At 39.8% G+C, this 27,949-nt stretch overlaps 1 protein-coding gene across 1 annotated transcript in view; it reads right to left on the reverse strand.

The window, feature by feature from the left end:
- Positions 1-5,469: 5,469 nt before the first annotated feature.
- The window catches only part of COL13A1 (collagen type XIII alpha 1 chain), a 397,057-nt gene continuing 374,577 nt past the window's right edge, over positions 5,470-27,949 (reverse strand). The window contains exons 37-40 of the mRNA XM_073560029.1: positions 27,873-27,899; positions 22,287-22,373; positions 15,418-15,456; positions 5,470-5,828 (exon numbers count right to left, since the gene is read on the reverse strand). Coding sequence (XP_073416130.1) covers positions 5,826-5,828; positions 15,418-15,456; positions 22,287-22,373; positions 27,873-27,899 — 156 coding nt within the window. The 3' untranslated portion in view covers positions 5,470-5,825. The remainder of the gene's footprint in view (positions 5,829-15,417; positions 15,457-22,286; positions 22,374-27,872; positions 27,900-27,949) is intronic.

Genomic DNA, 27,949 nt, shown 5'->3' on the forward strand with positions numbered 1-27,949 from the left:
AAAAATACTTTCAGAAAAAAAGTGTATAACACTATTCTTTTTTTTTCAAACAATAATCTTCACTAATATTCTGTCGACCACATTATCCATATAGTTCCTTCAGTTTTGTATGGCTTTCTCTTTGTATCTCTATGGCTTATCTATAATCTGTGTCATCCTCTCACTATCCAGATTCCCCTTAAGGTTATGTGCACACACTGCAGATTTTGCTGCGGTTCCGCTGCGGTTTTGGCCCTGCGGAACCACAGCAGTTCCGCAGACATGGTAGATTACCATGTAACCCTATGGGTTTTCAAAACCGCTGTGCTCACTCTGTGTTTTTTTCCGCGCGGTTTTGCTGTGGTTTTTTTTCCGCAGCATGTCAATTGTTTCTGCGGATTCTGCTGCGGTTTCACACCTTTAACATAGTAGAGGTGTGAAACCGCAGGGCAAAACCGCAGGCCAAACCGCAGCAAAACCGCAGGTCACTTTACCTGCGGTTCCGCGGGAAAAACCCTGCAGGTGAATCTGCAGCGTGTGCACATAGCCTTAAATGGCGACTGCATCTCCAATTTCTGCTTTCATACAAGCAATGATAGTCCCTCCTGATTGGCTACCCCATGTGATGTGATAGCTGCAAAGTATTATTGGAAAGCTCAACAAGCGTCATGTGAGCTTTCTCAGGCTGATGTAATCTTCAGCAATGTGTAACTGAATTGATTCGTCCATCTCTATTAATGACCCATAGGTTAGGTTTTCTGCAATGACTGCTCTTCATTGGTATTAGGACAACCAGGAAACGTTAGTGGTGGACACTTCTATACAATTCACAGCGTGCATGCAACTTTAATGTTACGTTACGGGAAAGAAAGTTGCAAGAGACCTTGCATAGATCTTAAAAAATGCTGCAATTTTACTGCAAAACATTTCCGACTCCATTGACTCAAAGTTCTAACCTAATAACTATTTAGTCTGCTATCTGCAACAAATTTCCTAAACTTTATACCACATTGGTATATCTGCCCTTATTTGTATTATTATTGACGAGTAGTGATGAGCGAGTATACTCGTTGCTCGGGTTTTGCCGAGCATGCTCAGGTGATCACCGAGTATTTTGGCGTGCTCGGAGATTTAGTTAGTCATCTTATCTGCATGATTTGTGACTTGCAGACAGGCTGAATACATGTGGGAATTCCCTAACAAACAGGCATTCCTCACATGTATTCAGCCTGTCTACAAGTCGCAAATTATGCAGATGAGACGATGAAAACTAAATCTCCGAGCACGCCAAAATACTCGGAAGACACCCGAGCATGCTTGGGAAAACCAGAGGAACGAGTATACTCGCTCTTCTCTATTGGCGAGCCATGCAATGACTCTGCATCTATCATTGCCAAGTGCATGGAACTAGTGAGCACACAACCAAAAATACAATACAATCATTTCAAATGCAAATGGTTTCATATATAACATTTGCCATTATCCAAATGTGTAAACAGAGAAAAATATAGCATATCTGAATATTTAATTTGATGAATTAGCAAAGAACAAATGAAGGACATTTATTGATATATCTGTTTAATGCCCAGAATGGTTGCACAGATATACTTTGGGAAATGCTAAGATGCACTGAGAAACCAGTCGAATTAGTGGGATCCTGTGGGTTTAATAAATATTACTAAACTCAAAATCAGTTTTTAAAACTTAAACGAGCTTAAACGTAATGTGGAAGTGTGATATAGGGAAGGATGTAACAAAGATCATTAGGGAAATGTCTATACTAAATAAACTTTTATAGCTTTGTTTCTTTAGCGTAAACACAGATCATATGTTCTCTTACATAATTTACTATCTCTATTTTCATATGATTGTGCATATTGATAAGAGTTCTGGTGGGTAAACACTTGTGCCTATGTATCAGACCTTACTAAAGAAACAGAAAATATGGCTTATGATTCATAAGTTATGAAGTATTCTGAGAAAAAGCTACTAATAACCTTTGATGATGGTCTTTTTCTGGTAATCCATAGGCCCCGATTCGTCATTTGCATTTTTTTAAGTCACTTTTTTAAGGTGATTTCCTTCTTTGTGTTGTGGTATTAGTTGCCGTTTCGGCATTACATTAATCAAATGGTGCACCCAATTAATGAACTTCCTGAATAGAAATGGGCTTCCTTCCTGTCTTGAACTGCTTTTGTGACTTTTTGATGCCAATAAGGCACCACAATTTTGCAAAAAAAAAAAGAACTTGGCATACTAAAAAAAAACACCAGGTGGGGTTTGGATGGGAGTTGCATCAATTTAAAAAATTGATGAATCAGAAAAAAAACTTCTGGGATTTCTATATTCCATCCACAAAGTGGAAAACAAACAAAAAAAAAATACGGGAGCACATATAAAATAAACTTCAAAAAAAGCAAAAATAGAATAACAATTTGGGCTGAAATGAGGAAAAAAAGGCGCAAAACTAGACAAAAAAAGGAGCAATGGCAATAATGAGTCAGGGCCATAGATTTTAAAGGTATACTCTACCGTATCGGGTGGGAAGGGGAACAGAGTGATGTTTGTGCCCCAAACACACCATTTAGATGTGGACACAGGAGAGTACCTGTGTACAGTAAACTGAGTATAGAAAAATGGGTGAGAGAGGGATGAGAAGGAGGATGATTATGAACAGGCTGGGTGTAGGGGAGACCTCAGTTATGCTATGCACATACCTTTTCTTTTCATTGGCTACTATTAATGGGGAAATGACTAATTTGCAGCTTATTTTCAGGATACCTTCTGAAAGCAAGGGCTTTCTTTTTAGGTTATAGCCATAAGCATTTTTTAGAGCATGGACCGTCCATTCATTACGCGTCTGGTAAATAATAGTGATCAGCGAGTATACTCGTTACTTGAGATTTCCCGAGCATGCTCGGGTGGTCTCTGAGTATTTTGGCATGCTCGGAGATTTAGATTTCGTCCTCTCAGCTGCATGATTTGCGGCTGCTAGACAGGCTGAATACATGTGAGGAATGCCTGTTTGTAGGCAATTCCCACGTGTTTTCAGGCTGGCCAGCAGCCACAAATCATGCAGCTATGGTGACAGAAACTAAATCTCCGAACACACCAAAATACTCGGAGGACACCCGAGCAATGAGTATACTCGCTCATCACTACTAAATAAGAAGTATTTTGGTAGTAAAAATTCAAGATATAGATATATTGTTTAGCAATATTTATTCAAATATAATTTTCTATGTGAATTTTGCTAATTCTGCTATTTACTTAGCAGTGACTGCTGTTAGTAAGTTATCATTCGCAAGTAATATGTGTCATTTACATAAGTAAAAATATACTTAGTTCAACTCGTTCAGTAGACGGGAAAATTGTGATGTGAAAGATATAAGAGCCTAGAACCTGACTGCATCTTTTTACTGCATTTATTTACATGTTAGAAATAAATGCCGTGAACATAATAAAGTATATCTGACATAGAAATAATGTCACGTTAGTGTAGTGAATGTATTATAAATATATAAATCCTAACTAAGCACCATTTACACAGAACCAGGATTAGAAAAGGAAATACAAAAAATGGTTAAACTACACTACAAATATTGTTAGCAGAACAATGCTTTCCTAGTTCACACCATTCCTATACATTGGCATGGTATGCTATTATCTACATCATAAAAGAGGCAGGCATACAGTCTGCATCTCTGGTCATTTAGTAACAAGAACATAGTAAAAAAAAATACAGAAAAAGAGAACAACCTTAATCAACCTGTTGCAAATATGTATAAAAAAAAAAAGCTACATTTACTTCCATACCAACCAGAACAAAACTACAGAATCTACCACCAGTCATCGCTCCCTCAACTAATACAATATCTGGCGATATAAAATCTTTTCTTAAAATATACACCCTCATCAGGACTTTTTTTTTTTTCATATTTCATAGCTTAGTTTACTTGTTAGATGAAAACTAATGCCAACCCCTTAGTGGAAAAAGTGCTTTCAAGAGCACGTCTGGCAGTGAAGGGGTTTAATGGAAAGAATCCAGATAGATTCTACAATGTTTTAGGAATTCTCTGGAATAAGTGAAACAAGAAAGACATATTTCGGGGCCATCTACCACAGTGCTGCATTTCTATATTATAATGAGCTCATTTGTAAAAGCTAGAATTGAAGAACATCAATGAAAGAAAATGTATCAAAGCTCTAGTAATAGATGAAAACCGACAAACTAAAATGCTAAACAAGAACAAATGGAATTCCTACATGGAAGCAACAGGTTTCAACTTGGTAACTAAAAGGCAGTGAGGAGGGTACTGGAGGAATCATCAAAATCAACTTGAGGAAACATTCTGCTCTTATTCATGAACATCCTTTCCTCAAAAGTAAAAAAAAGAACTTTTCTCCAAACGTTCTACTGGAGTCCACGTAACGGAATTGTCCTTCAATACGGTGTAATGTCACACAAGATGGACTGCTTATAATACAACACTATGGGAACCTCTACAGAAAACCATGAGCATAGTGCAATGTTTCTCATCTTCCCCTCCAGCTATCCGTACTGTAGAAACACAGACTGGAGATAGCAACGTAGCCAAACTCAATTCAGGCAACTAATCTCCTTTGGTAAAACCAAATGTGATCAAGACTTTTGTTTTTCGATCAGCAGTTGGACTTGCAGAAGTCATCAAGATCTGGAGACAGATGTCCTCATCTTCATCCTTTGTAGACTAAAATCTCATCTATTGAATAACAACCATCTTCATTTTTTGGTAATGAACCATGGTGTCTGGCCCTTGAAGTATCAAATAAAGGTGCTTTCATGATAAGGTTTTAGCAAATACAGAAGCCATGACAATGTTTCCCACCAGACAAGTAACATTGGAACTATTTCCTTCTAAGCTGCAATCTGTGCAACGTTGTTTCTACCTTTTGGACTTTGTAGCATTTGAATTATTTAATATCTATTGTCATGGCAGGACCACTATATGGTCCGTAAAATTACGTTTATTATTATAGCATCTAATTTCTTGTAGCTCTACATTCCTCAATGGCAGATTTTTGTTTCTTCATTCCTCTTTTCAAGTATGACTGAATTGTGTACGAGAAGAATTTCCAGCTTTGTTTCGTTGCAATTATGATGAAGATTGCAGCTCCTTAATGTCCTATGTTACTGGTAATGACATTGTCAGAGCTGTCTTATACAGAACAAATGAATGGATGGATATTTCCACTACAGCAATATATGGCATAATCATGCAATACAAGCAAAAATCACAATACAATAACACAAAGGAAGACTCGGTTATAAAAGAAGTTCAGATCTTTAGTTCTCCCAAGATCTGAGAGTAATGCACATTCCATGCCGCCTCCATGACAGATGGTAACAGTCACTACATGGTATGTTCACTTTACAAATGATACCTTGTTTCAGCATGAATATAAGAGAAACAGTCTCTCGATGTGAATGGATACACAGAGTAGCAAAAGTTGTTGAAAGTTTCATTTATCAATTTACTTTATTTTTCATTAACCATCATACTCAGGAAAACGGCCATCATTTCTCTGATGTACTTTTGGCACCAAAGTATAATAACTTAACAAAAGCATTATTCAATAAATGTGCACAAATATCATGCAAATACAGCAGCATTTCTTCACAAATATTAGAAAAGCCAAAAAACAAAAACAAACAATATACACGAATGCTTAAAAAAACGGAGAACATCTATTTTAGTATTTATGTACAAAAAATGCATAAAGTTTGACGTTTGTTTTCTACGGAACACTGTATAAAAATAAATATTCTATGTACAGACACACAGGACAATCCCAGGTTAGAACGTTCACTGCAAAAAAAAAAACAAAACATAAACTTGGGTTAATATGAAATCTTACAACTTGGTGTGTTCAAGGAGATAGTAATATAAAGTAAGTGTGGGTAAAGGTGTAAGGCCCGTTCACAGGTTGCAGCCACGCAGATATTTTTTTTTAATGTAATATGCATTGATTTCTCGTGATTTTCCTAAGTAATGTGATCACAAAAAAAACATAACGTGCCCGCAACGTGTCAATTCAGACCTCTGGGTTAAACTCAACTTGCTCTTTAGAGTTAGAAGTGAAAATGGAGAAGAACTTGAAAAAGAGAGTCTTATCATAAAGAGTGAGCATATTTCTAAGAACAGCGTTAGGTGAACAGCTACCGTATGTGTGGTTTTGGAATTGACTACCATTTTATGTGTAGGACTTATGAAACATACATAGGTGGTGCATTACGTACATACAGATTTAAAAAAAATGAGCTCCAAACAGTCAGATGACTGTCACCTGATTGTTTGGAGCTCATTTTTTTTAAATCTGTGTGTACTTAATGCACCACCTATGTATGCTTCATGTGATATTTCCTGAAGAAGAGTTGCAAAAAACTTGAAACGCATAGAATAAACCACTGTCAAACTTTAATAACCTTCTGGAATTTCATCATTTGGGCAGTGTCACGTCGCCATCAGATACAGGGACTGCTGTTCCTGCTTCAGCCACTAGGAGGCACCAGACTGGCACGTCGCCATCAGACCCAAGCTCTGCTATTCCGGTCTCGGCCTCTGGGAGGCGCCGGACTGTCATGTCACGGTCAAACTCGGGGACGGCTGTTCCTGCCTCGGCCACTGGGAGGCGCCGTGGTCCTCCCATGGGTACTGCTAACAGGGAGGAGGCTCCTCCGCAGGCATCTGACGGCCGCAGGCTGCGCTGCTCTGTCGGTCATGAAGGGGTTGGTGCAACACTATCTGGCATTGTCCTGGGGGCGGTCCTAATGACATCATCAGACCGTGAACCTGTGAGGGATGATCTGATCCCTCAAATACCTTGGGGCTGGTCTTGCAGGCTGCCAGATATAGTCTTGGTTTCCCCAGTGTGCTAGTTTGTTATTTGCTATCTTTGATTCTGACCTTTGCCTGGATTTCTGACTCTGCTCCTGCCTAATGATTTTGTACCTCTGCCTCCCTCCCGGTTTATGACTCTGACCTTGGCCTGAATTTGACTCTGCTACTGTCTGCCGTTTTTGTACCTCTGCTGCCTGCCTGGTTTAGACTTAGATTCCTGACTACGCTTTTGGTCCCGTTTTTTAACCCCTTTCTGGCGACCGTCCTGCTCTGGTCAGCTACCTCCTGGGCTCTGCTGTAAATCCAGATCCCTGTATAGGGGTAAAGGGTATCGGGGTTGCTTGGGGTGCTGTCTTACTGCAGCCCAGACTCGCAGACGGACGTCACAGGCAGCACGGACAAAATCCACGTATTCCTTTGCAGAGTTCTGTTTCAGATAGTCGGTGACCGACTTGTGGATCTGTGGCAACCCTTATCTATACATGCTTTGAATACCTACTATCAGGTGAGCAGTTTTTTGTCAAACCGCTTACTTTATTTGTGGGATAAGACCCTATATTGTGCTAGTCACCCTCTTTCCTCACAATACTGGCCCCATAGAATAACATTGGTCCAAAAGCGATCCAATGTTTTGTCGGATCTAAGTCAGACAAAAAATGTGGCCATGTACACTAGCCCTTAGAATGTGTATATTGCAAAACATCACCTTACATTACATTTTTCCAATATACACAGATGTGCAGTGGTACTTGAAAGTTTGTGAGAATGTGTATGGCGGTGGGTTTTGGCGGTGAGCCAACATCTTTCTTTGTTTTGAACAGCTGACATGTGCCCGGAACAGACACGGGTGGAATCACGATCCACCCATGGCTATTAACCCATTAAATGCCGCTGTCAGCAGCATTTAACATGCACTTCCGACAATCGTGCCGGAAATCTGCCCATCAGTGACCTCCGTCATGTGATCATAGGTCACCGGTGTGTTGGCATGACAACCAGAGGTCTCCTAGAGACTTCTATGGTTGTTACTGCCGAACTGCTATGCGCGCCGACCGACAGTTTGGACTTTTTTTCACCGCTTAGATTAAAAAGGACTTTAGGCCCCATCTCACATAGCGAGATCGCTAATGTATCACCGATTTTGTGATGCAACAGCGATCTCGTCTGCAATCTTATTACATGTGACACACAGCAGCGACCGTCCCCCCTGCTGGATATCGCTGATCATGCAGGAATGTCCTGGGCCATTTTTTCGTCATCGGCGTGCTGCTGGCCAGCATACATCACTGTGTTTGATCGCTGGGTCGTTGCTGTGTTGCTGAAGAGATCTGCCTGTTTGGCAGCTTACTAGTGATCATTTAGCGACACACCAGCGATCCCTACCAGGTCGTATCATTGTCAGGATCGCTGCTGCGTCGCTAAGTGAAATGGGACCCTTAGACATGTTTGGTGTCTATGAACTCATAATGACCTGGAGAATCATAATGGCAGGTCTGTTTTAGCATTTAGTGAACCTAGCAAAAAAAGCCAAACAAAAAACAACTGTGGGATTACAATTTTTGTTGCAATTTCACTGCACTTGGATTTTTTTCCTGTTTTCCAGTACATGATATGTTAAAAGCAATGGCGTCATTCAAAAGTACAACTCATCCCGCAAAAAACAAGCCCTCACATGGCCATATTGATGGAAAAATAAAAAAGTTATGGCTCTGGGAAGAAGGGTGCAAAAAACAAAAACGCAAAGCCAAAAATACCTCCGGTCATGAACGAGTTAAAGCATTCAATTTCTCAAAATATATTGATATGCATTAAACTTTCCCTTCACTGGGAACTAAGGTGCTGAGGCAGACCCCTGAAAAACAGCTCTATGCCATTATCCTTGCTCCGCCAAGCTTTACAGATGGCACAATGCAGTTAGACAAATAAAGTTTTTTCTTGCATTTGTGAAACCTCAATCCATTTATTAGTCAGATAGAAAAGCTTGAGCGTAATTTTTGAATTTGCAGAACACTGCTCCAGAGTCAGTGGTGGCCCACTCCACTATTGGTTGACATTGTACTTGGTGAAGTAAGGGTTCATTTACACTTCTCGGAAGTGCTCGTTTTCGCAATAATCTTTCGATGTAAAAAGGGTGCCAATCACACAAGTGAGTGAGCAAAATGACCTTTCATTGCATGAAATCATCTTTTGGTTTGGAAAAAAATATTGTTCTCAGGAGTTCTTCAGGACAGGACTCGCCCTGCTGAGAACAACAACTTGTTTTTTAATTATCCAAGGTCCATATTAATTTTCAGGGTCGAAACAGCAAATAATAATAATGGGGCTTAGTATTAGTTACAGACCAGCAAATAAAATAATTGAAGATAAAAAACTTGTGGTTTGCGTGAGTGCCTCTTAAAGGGAACCAGTCGTGTAAAAACGCTATTAATCTGTGGATATTGGGTTAATCTTCATGTTAATAGCCTCCTAAAGCTGCACCGGCACAGAGACCCCAACTGTTGGGAGGAAAAGTAATGTTTTCCCCTTGGCAGCCTCTGGCTTTCTGTCGTAGGGGTGGACCGACAGGACTTTGATCACCGCTCAGCACATAGTTGGCAGTGGCTGAAACCACACAGACAGCCAGTTTAGCAGTGCATCAGCGATGAGCTGTCTTTCAGTCAGTTATGCACTGAGTCATGACTTGAAACCACGCTCCCACCCCTATAACTAAAAGCTGAGGTTGACGCGAGGACTAAAGTTAATTTCCTTCTGGCATCGATTAACCTGATACCTATAGAACAAAAGTGATTTTTACATCTTAGAATAAAGCGCACTAACTTAATGGACGAATGCCACAAGTTTTTTGTTTTCAAATGTTTCATGTATTACAGCTTGCTTAGTGCACATCCCAAAATGAGGTGTGCCTGTATACAAAGGCTATTAAACGACCGCTGATCGGTAAACATCTACTATTTGGTGGTCGTTTAATGCTGCAAGTCAGATGGTGTAGACCCACCTCTAATTCGCTTTCACACAATGCATTTGCAATGTGTTTTAATTGCTGCAATTTTGAACTTCGTGGTAATTTTACTGCTATTTTGGTAAATTGCAGGAAAAAAAGGCATCATAAACGCATTAAGAATTAATTTTCTAATATACCTCTAATACCTGCTCTACTCCTGTAAGCTCATCTCTATGGGGGTCATCTAATCTTATGCTGTGATTCTTTATCTGATGAAACTGATTTGGAAACTGGAATCAGACAAACAGAGAGGCGAATGTCATTGGTGGGGGCGGGGCTGCCTCTCAGTGAGTAACAGCAGTCGGAGCATGCTCAGATCATACTTCACTCTCCTCTAAGGCCAAAAAGAGTTTCTTCATAACCTTCTCTGAGGATATAAAGCAACAACTAATGCATGAACCTCATTTGAGAGGTTAATGAAAACTAATGACCTACAGCCAAAGCTAACAGACAGTTCTCCATCCTCCTCCTTCTCGACCTGTACTCTGCCTTCGACACAGTCGACCATTGCCTACTGCTACAGATTCTTTCTTCCCTTGGCATCAAAGACCTTGCCCTGTCATGGATTGCCTCATATCTTTCCGACCGCACATTTAGCGTTTCCCACTCCCACACAACCTCCTCATCCCACCCTCTCTCTGTTGGAGTCCCCCAAGGCTCTGTCCTAGGGCCCTAAATTTTTCCATCTATACCCTTGGCCTAGGACAACTCATAAAGTCCCATGGCTTCCAGTACCACCTGTATGCAGATGACACTCAGATCTACCTGTCTGGCCCAGATGTCACCTCTCTGTTGTCCAGAATCCCGGAGTGTATATCGGCCGTATCCTCCTGCTTCACCTCTCGCTTCCTAAAACTCAATGTAGACAAAACCAAACTCATCATCTTTCCTCTATCTCACATATCTTTCCTACCTGATCTATCTATTATGGTAAATGGCATCACGCTCTCTAACGCACCAGAAATCTGCTGCCTCAGAGTAACTCTCGAATCTTCCCTTTCCTTCAAACCGCATGTCCAAACTCTTGCCACCTCCTGTTGCCTCCAACTCAAAAATATTTCCAGAATCCATCCCTTCCTCAGCCCTCAATCTGCTGAAACTCTTGTACATGCCCTCAGCATCTTCCACCTTGACTACTGCAACACGCTCCTCTGTGGCCTCCCTGCTATCTCTCTTGCACCACTCCAGTCTGTCCTCAACTCTGCTGCCCAACTAATCCACCTCTCTCCTCGCTACTCCCCTGTTTCTCCCCTCTGCAAATCCCTCCACTGTCTCCCAATTCCCCAAAGAATCCAGTTCAAACTACTAACACTGACCTACAAAGCCATCCACAACCTTTCCCCTCCCCCCTCCCTATATCTCTGAACTAATCTCCCAATATCTTCCCTCACGTAATCTTCGATCCTCCCAAGACCTCCTACTCTCCTCCACACTTGTTCATTCCTCACACAACAGCCTCCAAGATTTCTCCTGAATATCCCCCATCCTCTGGAATTCCATGCCTCAACACGTCTGATTACCCACCACCCTCGGATCCTTCAAACGGAACCTGAAAACCAATCTCTTCAGGAAAGCATACAGCCTGCAATAACCATTCTGCCACCTCACCACCACCGGGGCTGCCTCCTCACCACCACCAGAGCTGCTGCACCCCCAACCTTCTGTCTCTACCCCATTATCCCGTAGAATGTAAGTCCGCAAGGACAGGGTCCTCTCTCCCCTCTGTACCAGTCTGTCATTATAAATTTGTTTACTGTAAACAATATCTATAATTGTGTATGTAACTTTTTCTCATGTACAGCACCATGGAATTAATTATGCTATATAAATAAATAAATAATAATAATAAAAACAGCAAAAAAGGGCCAAAAGTATCACAATAATAAAGTTTATTCCCATTTATTAGCTTCCTCAGGATCCAAGCAGAGAGGAGAGTGAAGCCTAATCTAAGCTCGGTCATTCGTGGTGCAGATTCACTCTGTTAATTCTTTGAAGTGCCGACCCTTCAGCTGACAAGCCCTGTGATATGCTTTCTAATAACAAGCAGCACATCGCAGCGCTTGTCAGCTGAATGGACAGCACTCCAAAGCATCAGCAAGATCCAGGTAGAGGAGGAAAGTCTTAGATGAGCATGCTTAGACTGCTATCACTCACTGAGAGGTAGCCCCGTCCCACCAATGACGTGCTCCTCTCAGTTCGTCTGATTCCAGTTTTCTGATCTGAAGTAGCAGAGACAGAATCATAACAGAAAGCTACATAGAGATGAGCTTACAGGAGCATAGCAGGTAATAGAAGTATATTAGAAAATTGATTGTTAGGAGATAGCACAGAGGAAAGGGGATAAAATAGTGGGAAATATCTTTAAAATTGCAAAGTACATTTAAAAGCAAGCATATTTGCAATTTATTTAATATTTGCAATTGACTTCTTATTAAAAATTCTCTCCTATCCTTCCTATTGCTTAGGTTACAGGCCACTGCTGCAGCCTATCAGAGATGACTGGTCACCTGGGCAATAAGCACAGTCCTTTCAAGTTCTGCTCTGAAACTGTCCAGATTATTGGATCTAGCTAGCTTCAGTGCTCCTGCACTCTTTTGATGCTGCAGAGGCAAAGCTTGCGGCATGGGTAAAATGCATTTTTGTTTGCAGATTAATTGTCTACAAAAAAAAATACTAGAAAAAAAAAACAGTTATGTCCGATTGTGATCTGAGTCACGGATCAAACACAACCACTATAATATATGGGTTAATGAAAAACTTGCACTTCACACTGACAGTATTGTAGTAGCATCCATTTTCTAGCTGTCCATTTTCCACAGTTAGAAATAAATTGAAAATTCCCTTTCTTAATATGATTTAAAAAATTAATGTATAATGTGTAAGATTTTTATGTGCATGAATAACATTGATTGCAGTAACTATCCATGCATATCGATGCAAAGTACAGTATACTGCGTGATACATGCATATCTGTGCAAAATACATGACAAACAGCATTTCCGAATCTATGGAGTATAACTGGGAAACTGAGGAATGATGCATATACTGTGTATATATATATATATATATATATATATATTTTGCTCAAAAATATAAAGGGAACGCTATTCCATTTGCAGCAGGCTGTTTGTGTTCCGTTTATTTCTTTGAGCGGTATATATATATATATATATATATATATATATATATATATACACACACAGGTGTTTCTTACAAAATTAGAATATCATCAAAAAGCTAATTTATTTCAGTTCTTCAATACAAAACATGAACCTCCTATGTTATATAGAGTCATTACAAACAGTGATCTATTTCAAGTGTTTATTTCAGTTAATGTTGATGATTATGGCTTACAGCCAATGAAAACACATAAGTCATTATCTCAGAAAATTAGAATAATTAGCAAAAAAACACCTGCAAAGGCTTCCTAAGCATTTAAAAAGGTCTCTTAGTCTGTTTCAGTAGGCTCCACAATCATGGGGAAGACTCCTGACTTGACAAATGTCCACAAAAGGTCATTGCTAAAGAATCTGGCTGTTCCCAGAGTGCTATATCCAAGCATATTAATGGAAAATAGATTGGAAGGAAAAAGTGTGGTAGAAAAAGGTGCACAAGCAACTGGGATAACCACAGCCTTGAAAGGATTGTTAAGAAAAGGTCATTGAAAAATTTGGGGGAGATTCACAAGGAATGGACTGCTTCAAGAGCCACCACACACAGATATATCCAGGATATGGGCTACAAGTGTATCATTCCTTGTGTCAAGCCACTCATAACCAATAGAGAACTCCAGAAGCCTCTTACCTGGGCCTAGGAGAAAGAGAACTGGACTGTTGCTCAGTGGTTCAAGGTGTTGTTTTCAGATTAAAGTAAATTTTGCATTTCATTTCGAAATCAAGTTCCCACAGTCTGGAGGAAGAGTGGAGAGGCACAAATTCCAAGCTGCTTGAGGTCTAGTGTGAAGTTTCTACAATCAGTGATGGTTTGGGGAGCTATGTCGTCTGCTGGTGTAGGTCCACTGTGTTTTATCAAGACCAAAGTCAGCGCAGCTGTCTACCAGGAAATTTTACAGCACTTCATGCTTCCCTCTGCCGACAAGCTTTCTGGAGATGGAAATATCATTCTCCAGTAGGACTTGACACGTGTTCACACTGCCAAAAGTACCAATACCTGGTTTAAAAACAACAGTATCACTGAGACACCAGACCCAACAATGCAGATGAGCTGAAGGCAAAACAACCCGGGCTTCCATAAAACCACAGAAGTGCCACAGGCTGATCGCTTCCATGTCACGCCGCATTGATGCAGTAATTGGTGCCAAAGGAGCCCCGACCAAGTATTGAGTGCATTTACTGAACATACATTTCAGTAGGCCAACATTTTGGATTTTAAAATAATTTTTCAAGCTGGTGTTATAAAGTATTCTAATTTACTGAGATAATGACTTTTGGGTTTTCATTGGTTGTAAGCCATAATCATCAGCATTAGCAGAAATAAACACATGAAATAGATCACTCTGTTTGTAATGACTGTATCTAATATACGAGTTTCACTTTTTGTATTGAAGAACTGAAATAAATAACTTTTTGATGATATTCTAATTTAGTGAGAAGCACCTGTATATACACTGAAAAAAGACTCTCAAAATACTGTGATCAACACATCACACTTATACATAACGCAAACAGTTCACAAGGCAGACAAAGCGAATGATCTCCTTTGAACACTTTTACTTTGCTGTTGTATTAATTTGCATAGGTTTTTTTTAACTTTACAGTTTTTGTCTACTACTGATCCTCAGTATGTACCAGCCTGACTCTACTCTAAGGCTATAATTTTAACTACTTGCTTCTTAACCGGTCACTATGTACATAGGAAGTTGAATAAAAATCCATAAATTCATTAGATTATGGTCTGGAAATCGCAATGATTCGGAAGCGTTGCATTATCATAAAAATGACCTTAGTCCATCACTTGTGTTTTCTGCAATTAAAAGAATGAAAGTCTAATCCTCAGAGCTGTAGGGACTGGTGTGATGAATCTCTTTACTTAAAGGGAATCTGTCAGCAGGTTTTTGCTATGTAATTGAAGACAGCATGTTGTAGGGGTTAAAAAGATTTCAATGATTCCTCTATTTGCAAGCTCTGTGGTTTTGTATTTTTGCAATGCTGTTTTAGCACAGGGAGCTTTTAATTGCTTGAAACAACATGCCCCCTTTAGGGATAGGCAGCTCACTGTCTATGGACATTGTACATACATGGCCTGGTGTGGGAGGGGTTAGCTGTGGTGTGCACAGTGTTAGCTTTCTCAGCTCTGCTTCATTCTAAATCGAAAAACTCTTGATTGTGTGGGAACTGCTGCACCCGGTAAACTAAGTGATACATCGTTGAACTCAGGGCCTCTTTGCCTACATCAGACTGCTCTCAGATGAAGTAGCAAAAACTTGCTGACAGATTCCCTTTAATACGAATTAATGCACCGACCAATTGTGTTTAAAGGAGAACATACACTTTAATATGATCAGATATAGTACAAACATTGCTTTAATAATGTTACCTTATTCCAGCAGCCTTGAACTGGTAGACCATCATCTCCCTATGGATACAAATCATTTCTTATTATTGGGTACGTAAATGACTTTGAGTAAGCATGCCGTAATGTACAATCCATGTATCGTAACACATTGCTGAGGTTTATGCTTTTATGTACTCCATTCATTTTGTACAGAGTCACACTTCAAGTCAAGATCCCTTTCTGACAAGCCACACACTTTTCCATCCAGCTTATGCTCATTTATTAAGGGTCTATAATAAAGCAATGAGTGGGTGCAAGGCTGACCTGTAATATTTCCTGCAATGTCTATTTTAGTAAAGAACTGTATTTTTCAAGAAAACAATGAAATGGGGAATGTTTGCTTCGAACTTTACATTGTGCTATTCCTATTTTATTCCTACTAGAAATTTACGAATAAATGTACAACTAGGTGAGACCAACTGGGAGTGTATCTACCTGTTCAATCAATGTGAAAAAGACAGAAAGAGTTATAAGATAATCTGAATTATATTATGCACAATGCAGTGTTTTCTAAAGCATTCTCATAAAGAACTATTAAGAACTCAGGAGTTCTGGCAGAACCTCATTAAAGTGCCACTTTTCTTGAGACGGAAGAACATTGAAAAACAATTTCTGAAAAAAGGTTAAACTCATAGTATAAGAGTATCCAATATATAGGACCCAGGACCAGTATTTGGAGAACTCTATACTATGCACACCTAAAAGACACCTGGAAGCCACATAATGCCCATCCTATAAATGTTCAGACAACAGAACATTGTTTACGCGTTTCTGGCTAGACGCCCATAATCATAACGTTATGATTAAGGGCGTCTAGCCAGAAACGCGTAAACAATGTTCTGTTGTCTGAACAGCACTCAATAAATCACCAGAGCACTTCAGCTGGATCACTTCTTCTTTTATTATTGCTGTGCGGCCAGGGCAGGGCCGGATCCGAGTCTGAGGTGCGGTGAGGTCAGACGTGGGTGAGCTGGTCTTTCAAACCAGGTTGTCCACTACTTTAGCATTGAAGACCTATCCTTAGGATCGGTTATCAATGCCTGATCGGTCAAGGTCCAATACCCGGCACCCCCGACGATCAGCTGTTATCAGTGTCGGCGACAGCATCTGCTGGCCGGAAGTACTCACTTGTGAAGCTGCTTGCCTTCTTGTAGTGTCTGCCACAGGGTACTACACATCAGTCTCCAGTTGATTTGAATTGGATGCGTATGTGCAGCTCCACAAGTGAGTACTTCTGGCCAGCGGCCGCCGACACCGAGAACAGCTGATCGTCAGGGGTGCCGGGTGTCGGCATTGATGACCTATGCTAAGTTAAATCATCAATGTTAAAGAAGTGGACAACATCTTTAATGTGCATAATTTGTGATATTTCATTACATTTCTGCTACTTTCTGATGCACAAAAAGCATAATGTGCAGGTTTTCATTTTTATACTAAAGCTGGTACTGCTCATGTGAAAAGCTCTAGTACTAGAATCATGCAGACAGTTCCGTAGTAGTTTCACCTCTTAGAAAAGAAAATGTAATGATATGAACAACTGTATAGAAGTATGGGTCACCTTCAACAGGTTGGTTTCTCTCTGCAGTGTTTGGCTAAGTGTAGGTGCCAGGCAGGTTAATATAATGCTGTTAACCTACAGATTAACCCCATATCTGCAGGTTAATAGCATTTCTTTTCTGGTGACAGGTTCCCTTTAAAAAATGCAACAAAAATGATATTTACCTGCAGCTATTGTAGTGATTTGCACGTAAATACTGATTTAAACAAATGTGGCTTTCTAATCAGAAGTGTGGCTGCAGGGATAAAATAAAGTTATATTCTCCCTAGTCACTTGCTTCATGTTATTGGGCAGCCCCAGAACTGTGATCAGTGAGCATGCGCTAATCACTACCCCTGCTCCTTGACTGACCTCCTGCTCCGCACAAGATTCACATTTTCTTCCTGCAGCTGCACTTCTAATTAGGCTGCCACAATTTTTTCATACAGTATTTTCCTGCAAATTACAAATATGGCTGCAGGTAAATGCATTTTCTTTTGCTGACAGGTTCCCTTTAAGATTACAGAAGTCTATGTCAAGTATGTCCCCATGATTAGTATCACTCCTGATGCATTCAAGGGAATGGGAGAAAGTGAAGTACTTCACCGCTACCAGCAAGTACTAAGTTGTGTTCCAACCTATAACTTGTTTACAGCAGTACGTTCAGGAAGAAACTTCAGCTCATCGATGAAGGCGCTGAGTGTCAGGGCTCATGCAGATGTCAATGCAAATCAGTCCAAGCACTGACCGAAAATGCACAGATTGGTCGCGGGTCTCTCAACCAGAGCATTTCAGCTTTATGGATTTCTATGAGGCTGTCACGCTTGGGTCTGGAGAGCCACAGCCTTTGTGCCTTGTATTTCGATCTTGGACCAATTTGTGCAGACATCTGAATGACTCTTCAGTTATATGACAATCCTACAGATAGGTCATCAAATTGTAGGTCCAAGACAAACCCTTACTTACATATGTGCCCTTCTTCAGCTTGTCACTTAACCCAAGATATCCCAACTTGCAAAGCAAAAACCCCTATAAATGTCTGATAGCAGCCATCTGCCACCAATAGGCTCCCATTTGATGAAATAATTATTATATGTTCAACTTATGAATTATTGTACTCAATGGCTATGACAGATGCCTCTAACAGATTTAATCTCTTGACAATTTATCATTCATGTGCTCCAAGGTTAAATTAAATGTATAGGTTATACATATATATATATTTTTTTAATTAAAGGTGATCTGTCGGTAGGATCACCCCTCTTAAACCGTCTATATGGGCATGTAGGTCATAGAAAGTTGATTATAATGATGATTGTAATGATATTTTGATATCTGCAATTTGATGAGTGGTTTCTGAGATATCCACATTTTTCTAAATATGTAAATGAGCTGAAAATCTCTTTGTGCCAGAATAATCCATGACCATGTAGACATTTTAGGAGGGTTGATCCTACTGACAGATCCCCTTTAATGAAGGCTAAAGAAAAGTTTAAAGTGGACATACAGTATCTGCATTCCAATCTATAGTTGCCAAAAAAGACACTTGCTAAACAATAGTGACCATACTGGTTGTTGAATACTCACAGAATACTAAGGTTGGTGAGGAGCGTATTCAGGAAACCAATGTCATATGGAGTTCATCTGTTTGCGGATAATGTCGATATCCTGGATATCCTAAAAATTCCCTTAGAGAGGATATTGGGTATGAGTAGTACCGGAGGGGTACGTATCGGAGGGTTTTTTCTCCAGTGAGACTTTGTAGGTATTAGCAGCGTGTAGGTAGCGATATTACCGGTCCAGAGAATCAATTAATGAAGGCATTGTGCAGTTAGGTGCTCAACTTGGCAGGCTGGAAAGTGCTGCTGAGCAGCAGGGGTGCTGGCAGACATCAGCGTGTGGAGAACGCCAACCTCGTGTGCTCTGGCAGGAAGCAGAAGCTCCGCCCCCTTGTCATTCCGCAACCTCAGCGCTGCTTCCAGCCAGAGTGCGCGAGGTCAGCGTTCTCCACACGCTGACTGTCTACCAGCACCCCTGCTGCTCAGCAGCACTTTCCAGCCTGCCAAATTGAGCACCTAACTGCACAATGTCTTCATTAATTGATTCTCTGGACCGGTAATATCGCAACCTACACGCTGCTAATACCTCGAAAGTCTCACTGGAGAAAAAACCATCCGATACATTCCCCTCCGGTACTACTCATACCCAATATCCTCTCTAAGGGAATTTTTAGGATATCCACGATATCAACATTATCTGCAAATAGATGAAATCCATATGACATTGGTTTCCTGAATACGCTCCTCACCAACCTTAGTATTCAGTGAGTATTCAACAACCAGTATTTCTATCAGTCTTTTCATTATCTCAGTTTAGGGCGGTGATTCTTGTTTTTATTAGTTCTCTAGTCTAGCACTTTTACAGGAGTTGGCACATATCCTGTCATTTCACCAGCTGCATCCGAGATTCTCGTATCTACCTTTACTGAGTGAACAAGCGCCAGTGTTAACTTGATTTCATCCTTTCTAGATTTTGGTTATGTCATAGTAGTATCAGGGGAAAAGGAAAGTTGATATTGTTAAGTATGTCAGAAGAAAGAATCTAGTAAGTACTTATTAGGAAAACAGAAGTGTGAAAACATATATATGTACTATATATAATATCTAGATATTTTTTTTTTATGTCTTGGAGCAGACAACATAGTCTTATATTATCAGGCCGGGCAAATATTAAGTGCACTGCTCTTTTGCACTGAGCCCTTTCACATTTTACATGTATGTGCGTAGTTAAGAATCATAATAAACAGTGATGAGCGAGTATACTAGTTGCTCGAGTTTCCCAGAGCATGCTCGGGTGTCCTCCGAGTATTTTGGCGTGAGTGGAGATTTAGTTTGTGCCCACACAGCTGCATGATTTGTGGCTGCTGGACAGGCTGAATACATGTAGGGATTGCCTGTTTGTTAGGAATTCCACACATGTATTCAGCCTGTCTAGCAGCCGCAAATCATGCAGCTATGGTGACACAAACTAAATCTCCGAGCACGCCAAAATATTCGGAGATCATCCGAGCAACGAGTATTCTCACGCATTACTGATAATAAACTATCCTAGTTTCTAATACTCTGTGGATATTTAACAATTCAGTTTGCTACACTTAATCAACTACAATTTTGAGGGAAATAGGTTGATTCTGCATAAAATACTGGGCCTCCATATTCAAATTCAAATGAAAGAACAAATTTTTAATAATGAAAAACTCTCAGGAAACGAAAAAGAGAAATTAGTAGTAATTAGATACAGTGAAGTGGTTTAGTTATATTGTATTATTAGTAGCTGAAAGTGAAACGTTGGGCAACTTTCACAACTTGTGAAATTAGCTACTAGGTTCATTTAAATGGGTTGTCCGGCCATAGCGTACAAGTCTGCAGTCACTCTTTGTGACTGCAGAGTTGTGAATCCTCAGAGCGCGAACTGTGTGTTGTGATGATTCTCCGGTTTTGAAGTATGAGATTTGCATAGTTCTGGCCACATTCCGACTACACTGTGTCCGGCCTCACTTTTATATTGAGCAAGGCTGAACACATCTAACATGACCGCATGTATGCAAATCACATACTTGCTGTCACAGACCACCAGCCTACTCCCAGTACTGGCACCGGTGAATCCTCACAAAGAGTCACTGCAGACTTGTACTCTAAAGCTGGGCAACCCCTTTAATACACCAAATTCCTCAATTCTTTATCTATGGTCACTAGAATGCAAGATTAAAAAGTGTTCTGAACACTAGCATCAGAGGCAAAAATAAAACACCTCAATGTGAATGACATGTACAGGGCAAGTTGCCTAAATCTCTACTTCACTTCCTGATCTTCAGCTATTGATTAGAGCAGATTCTCACAGACTTCCTGTCCTGCACACTCCTTGCATGCAGAGAAAAATATCTAAAATACAAAGAGATTTCTCACTATTAAATGAATTATGCAGTGTGAATGCTAGGGGTGGAAAGAACAGGAAGTCTGTGAGGTGCAACGACAGTCAATAACTGCAAAACAGAACGTTTGTGAGGTGCAACATTAGCCAATAGCTGCAGAACAGGAAGTCTGTGAGTGGCAACGTTGGCCAATAGCTGCAGAACAGGAAGTCTGTGAGGTGCAGCATTGGCCAATCGCTGCAGAACAGGAAGTCTGTGAGGTGCAGCGTTGGCCAATAGCTGCAGAACAGGAAGTCTGTGAGGTGCTACGTTGGCCAATAGCTGCAGAACAGGAAGTCTGTGAGGTGCAACTTCAACCAGTAGCTGCGAAACAAGAAGTTTTGTCAGAAACAAGATTGTAGTTTTGGCATGCTTTCATGTGCAGCTAATCAACATGCAGCAGGTTTCTGACAGTGGTTGTAAGGACCAGTAGCTTACAGAGCACACAGAGAACTCACATTTCAAGGGTGAAAAAATTAATGACCTTGGCATGTTAAATGACTTTAGTAAGTCCTTTACAAATTTGCCTGGTATTTCACTATATAGAAGATTTCCACTTTACTAGTTAATATTATTATTCAGAAATGATAATTATGAGAATCAGAACAATGTTGCTGGATTAGGTCAAGGAAGCAATACATGTATCCATGCAGAAGGACATTAAAATAGGACAGTAGACAACATGCAGGAAAAAGGGTTGTTAAAGCCATACCAATGGGCAAGGGGCATCCAGCCCATCCAGCCCTGGCATCCCCGGATCACCACTTTCTCCTTTTAAACCTCGATGTCCCTGTTCATAGAAACTATTTTTATTATTCCGTAAGATGTCATAAACTTCCAATCTGATAGCAGCAGCTTGTATGAAGGCAAAGCTGTAGGACATCAAACTGGGATTTAATGCACTGAAATAAATTTGAGTTTTCCCTCTTGGAAGAAGAGATGTTCAGCCTTTGATTATAACGCATAGGACCTTCTGTTTAGTTGAAACTTCTTCTAAATGATGTAGCAGTTCATCGCAGGACATTTACCCTCATGTGAATGCTGGAAAATCTGTCACAAATATTGAATAGACTGACAACTGGACAAATATTAAATCCATTTGTTGTGTCCAGCAGCTTTGCCACTTCTGGATATGTTGTCACCTGTTGTGACAGTGCTATTGAGGAAGGGAAGAAGTTTTAAGTAGTTGAGGCAATGATCTTCATGACACCTGGAAGGAGTAATATTGTTTAACGGACATGAAAAGTCATACATTTAACCAAGCAAATACATTAATTTACAATCCATCCTTTGTTCTTCCCATCCTCAAATTCTAATAAAATACATTGTAAAAATAAAACATACCAATGGGCAGGGTGCATCTAATCCAGGCGCTCCTTGGTCTCCCTTATCCCCTTTAGGCCCCCTAGAGCCTTTCTTCCCCCTTTCCCCCTGCAAATAATAATTAAGTTCAACAAGAGATGTCATGATTTGTAGGATCATCCACTTCAAAGTTGTTTTATAGAACTTTGTATAATACATATAAACTAAAATAGAATGTATAGAGCAATATTGAGATCTAATAATTGTGTTTGGTGTATGCTTTTTATATGAATATGTAATTTATCATCATTTAAATGAGGTGAGGTGGAAATGATATATCTTCTAATGCATCATATTAATAAACGATCTGACTCTGATCGTGCCAGTGTGGATCGGGCAAAGTCATTGTGTCATTCTCATGTCATCACATAGGTTTACATACACCATAAGAAACTGTGTACAGTTAACTAGCAAAATAACTGAAAAATATGTAATGAAAAATTACAAGCACATTAAACACATTGAAATCAGGTTCTTCCTCTAAAGTGTTATTCATAACCTCATCAAGCAATTATTCTCCCATTCAGCAAAATGATAGATTCAGAGAGATAAATTGGCTGATTGTTGACTATGTTAGGCTGGAGATACATCGGTGATATTAAAGTGGTTGCTCAGTTTAAAAAAAAAAAAAAAGTGTAAGCTATGCAATTTACTACTATACTTCACATCTGAAACATGCCCTGATCTTCAGCTACCAGCTCCAGTCCAAGGACCACACAGGTCCTCTTCCAATTTGTCCAAGTTCTGTGGTGGCACAAGACATAGAGGAGAGGCTGGCTTAGCTAATGAAATGGTCCCTCCTGTCCATGGTCATGTACAAACACTGGAAAGGCTTGCTTGTATCAGTTACATAGTCATGAGAAACTGCTGAAAGTTAAGACACTTTTCAGACATGAAGTATATAAGTTCCATAATTTATTAATTTAAGCACAAAAACCTAAAATAATTTTGATCAGAAAACCCATTAACGTGGCATTCTGAGCAGACCGTCTCAATGTTTTATTTTTTTTTGGGGGGGTATGTTAACATTTAAGTTATATATTTCCAAAATTCTGCAAATGAGCTGATTAACAGTTTTCTCTATAATCTAAATGGTAAAAACCTGTCAATCAGCAATGGAGGCTTGGGGTAGGATAACTACTACATCCTCATACATACAGGTGCATAGTGGGATGGACTTCTCAGCAGGAGAAATAGCTGCTGATTTTTCATATGGGTTTTGTAAGTAAAAAATCTCTTGCATATCATAGTACTAAATCTCCTCCAAATCAGCGTGGAAAAATCTGCAGCATGGTATAGACAGGTATTACATGTCAATTTATGCTGCAGATCTTCACCGCGGATTTCACTCTTCACAATGTAAAGGTTGAAATCTGCCGCAAATTTGAAACATGCAAAGTGAAATCTGCACAATTAGGTGATTTTGCCGCTGTGGATTTCGATTCCTATTTTAAGACTTACAGCATTATAATTGGGGTCTAGTCATGGGTTTTACTCTGCCCTCATAAAAAGCAGCGCAAAACTGATGACATATGTCCTTTAAAGGGAATGTGACAGCAGATCCATGCTGCCCGAACTATGGTTACATTATTAACATACTTCCCAAACCATTAATCACATTATAGCAGCCGTTTATGTTTTGCTCTTAAATGCTGCAGCATTTCAGTGAAAACATATTTTTAATAGCCAGCCGAGGAGTATGCGTCTTGGTGTCGAGTCAGAGTCAGGTCCCCAGTGACTTCCATAGATTACAGGGTCTCCTGCTATACACTCACATACGGGGAGACCTGCCCATTGGGTACTTACCTCGGACTATTCACCCAAGATTCATGGTCGCATGCCAGCTTTTCAAAATATGGTTTCTCTGAAAAGCTACATAGTTTCAGAATGGATCATACACACCTGGTTTATGCTGCTTGTTACATAGTTACATAGGCTGAAAAAAGACCAAGGTACATCAAGTTCAACCTTTCTCCCACAATAAAGTTTGGGCTGAACCAATCTCCTGTCGTGTTCCCTTTAAGGATATATATTTGTTTTTATATGATCTAAATGGAAGCAAAAAATGTTTCTAATGTGTGGTACATGAACTTTAATTGAGGCCACTGTTGATATTAAAAAACGGTATCACATCCCTCCAACCAAAATTGTTTGTATGGTAGAGCCATGATCTAGTTTCATTATACTCAGCGCTACCAAGTCCCGTTTTACGGCTTGATGTTAGTGTTTCCATTAATTTGGTAGTTAACTGTACAGATCTTTAGTAAGAACAAAAGAGCTCACTTATAGTCTGATTCATGTACTGTGGCACATAATGTACATACAGACCTCTATGCACTATAACTAACCTGTCAGTAATGCACATGAAAGGGTGTGTGTTTAGGGTTTTAAATGGAATCTTTTGACAGGTTTTGCTATATTATGTGCAAACAGTATGATGTGTGGTCAGAGACCCTGATTTCTGAAATGCATCACTCACAGGGCTCCTTGTTGTCATTTTGATAAAATCACTCTTTTCTCTGTTGAATCTGCAGATCAGAATGCTGAGCTGTGTATAACCCCACTCACACCACTGATTGGCCGCTTTCTGTACACACTGTTCATAGGCAAAAAGCTTCTAATCCGTGCTGGGGGAGGTGTTATAGGACTACATGGCATGAGACAGCTAGTCCTCTAGTGATAATCTCCTGCTGATAAAACCTATATCAGCTATTAGGCCTATTTTTTTATATTCTGGCACAATGATGTGTTTTTTCTCATGAAGTCTTAGGGAAACATAATTCATTGGGGCTTTCCTAGAAGCAATTATTCTAGAACAAATTATTGTGAAGCACGGAGGCTCCATAAGTCTGTGAACAGGGTGGCGATGGTTCCTTATGATGTGTTACCATGCTGAATCCATGTATCTGACTTTGGGGAAACTGGGCAAATCTAAGGTCCCAATGTGCTATGACACAAGGGGCGTCGACTGGCACCTCATATTGTACCATGCCATGTTCAGATTTGTAATAGAAATTGAGTTTTTACCATTTCATTGGGTGCAGTTAAGCCGAAATGCAACTCATTTCAGATATGTGATGTGTATACACAGTCTGAATCAGACAACAAATGATGATTGTAGTGGTAGTGTGGAAATACTGATGACATACCGCTGGCATAGTTCATGTATATAGCAATGTTAGGAGGCATGGTGCAGAGTTTATTATATTTATTCATGGTATTTATTATACTGTGGAGGAAGCTTAAATGTCTGTTTAATATAGATTAGATAATTTAGGACATGATTAGGCAATTACATTGAGGCACAGTAAGGTGTGTTTTGCAGAATGAATATAGGGTGTGAAAAGCAGGGGAATTAAGACCAAAGGAGAGGGTACTCCAACAAAGAAAGGATAATCCAGGAGAAAAGTGGAGCAGGCTACAGGGGAGGATGGAGGAAAGACCCAGGTAAATAGGCACAAGTTAAGGAAAAGGATAAAGGGGACAAAGGTGAACCTGTGGAAAGCAAAGAAAATACACACACAATAAAAGTGAAGAAAAGGAAATGTAGCAAGTGAGCATTGCACAAGGGCGAAGTGGGCACATTTCATTTGGCGCTTCCAGTAACTTCACTATGTGTCCGCTGTAGACCACAGTGTTACAAAATGTAGAAATGGTCTCATTACACAACACGTTCCTTGTCTGACCTTACAGTATTAATGTCACCGAACACTGAATAAACAGTAGACATTTTCTTTTTTTTTGTTATGTATTTTAACAGGAACCCAAATGAAAAGTGCAAAGAAAGTTTTATTTTTGTTCAGTAGATAACCTAGAACATGACAAATAAAATTAAAAAAACTTTAAGTATACTTAGTAGAAAAGCTGCCATTAGGATTTTTTTTTTTGTCATCTGGAGATTATTGGAGGTAAGAAACCTTTGACACAGTTGTAATAACAGAATAAAGTCACATCTGGACACTGTTACCACTTTTTTTTCTCTGGGTCATAGAAGAAGGTCCATGGCAGAAACCACTCTCCATGTCATCGCCATCATATTTCTGATGTGATTTTCTTTTAAGGGGAATTTTTGTTAATGAATTCCATTCAGTAAGGAACAAGGTAGACTATATCCATCAGAACTAGATCCATGCTAGTAAAAAGTGGTTGCTAAAATGTAGTATCCTGTTAATGTGTAGTTGACATGCCAGAAGTTTTAATCATCAGAAATCTGGTTCTTAAAACCCTCGCTGATTGCTTTGGTGAAGAGGCAAAGTGTTCAAGGTATTTTTTTCCACTTTCAGGAAAGTGGACCCCAAAGGCTGGAAAATACCTAAAATAAACTAACGCTCCCTGGGTCCAGCGATGGCTGCCTCGGTCTCACTGTATTGGCTGCAACAGTAATGCCGTGTCGACAGCATACATCACTGTAGATCACTGTAACTAATCACTGAGCTCAGCAGCAGTACTGATATAGTCAGTATGAGCCGCTGAGTTCAGAGATTGACTATAGTGATGATGTGTGATGTCATCGCTACACCAAAACACTGAGAACAGAGCATGAGATGATAGCTGTCACTGATACGGAGAAGGTAAGAACCAGCTGTGTTTGTAATTGTAGGTATTTTATAACATTTGAGGTCAACTTTCCCAAAAGTGGAAAACTCTTTAATTATGTGCCCCTCTGGATGTGATCTACTCTGCTCTAAGAGCAGAGTTTATGAGTCCGTGCACTCCTCACCCCACCTCTCCAAAGAATGCCGAGCAGACCGGATCTTAGCTGAAGAGACTGAGTACTTATGCCCCTTAACTGGTGGAGGTTTCAAGACCCAGAGAAATTAGTGTGGAAACTGTTAGCAGGACAACCTAACTACCAATAATATCTTCTTATGTGGCAGAAGGGCATTGTGCATCACCGCTAGCTGTGTCCTTGGACATCTTACAGAATATACAGTTTCTAAGAATTGTCACAGTCTTCCTTTATTTCATTATATAAAAATCTTGATGACAGCTTTGCTTCATGTTATTTAAGGTGGAATGATAATAAAATGTGCTCAGTATGCTGGCATATTAAACATGCTGCAAGATAACTGGCATATTTGTCTTTTTAATAAACGTGCAAAATATAAAAATGAGGACCAAAAAAAATGTACAACTCAAACACATTTTCACAACAAGGAATAACACAGTGCAGCATGCTCAAACGAAGCAGACAAAATTACCAAAATTATAAATATTACATATAAGTCTACAAAACCTTTTCTATATTTACTATTTAGGCCGCGCTCGCAAGTTCAGTATTTGGTCAGCATTTTACATTAGTATTTGTAAGCCAAAACCAGGAGAGGAACAATCAGAGGAAAAGTATAATAGAAACAAGTCACTACTTCTGGATTTATCACCCACTCCTGGTTTTGGCTTACAAATACTGATGTAAAATACTGACCGTGGCCTTAGAGTAAGTGTATGCAAATGAAAGTACTCCTTGTGTACTGGAGTTGTCAAGCCATTTCAACCCACAGTCATTCCACCTTATTAAGAAATGCATTAGTAATAGATTAAGATGATTTGAAAGTAAAAGATTCTTACCCGACTTCCCTTCTCACCAGGTGATCCCTGCAAAGACAAGCATTTAGATTTTCATTTATATACACAATTGAGCCACA

The sequence above is a fragment of the Dendrobates tinctorius genome, unplaced genomic scaffold, assembly GCF_039654945.1.
Source record: "Dendrobates tinctorius isolate UK_male_01 unplaced genomic scaffold, ASM3965494v1 ptg000292l, whole genome shotgun sequence".
Classification (NCBI taxonomy): Eukaryota; Metazoa; Chordata; class Amphibia; order Anura; family Dendrobatidae; genus Dendrobates; species Dendrobates tinctorius.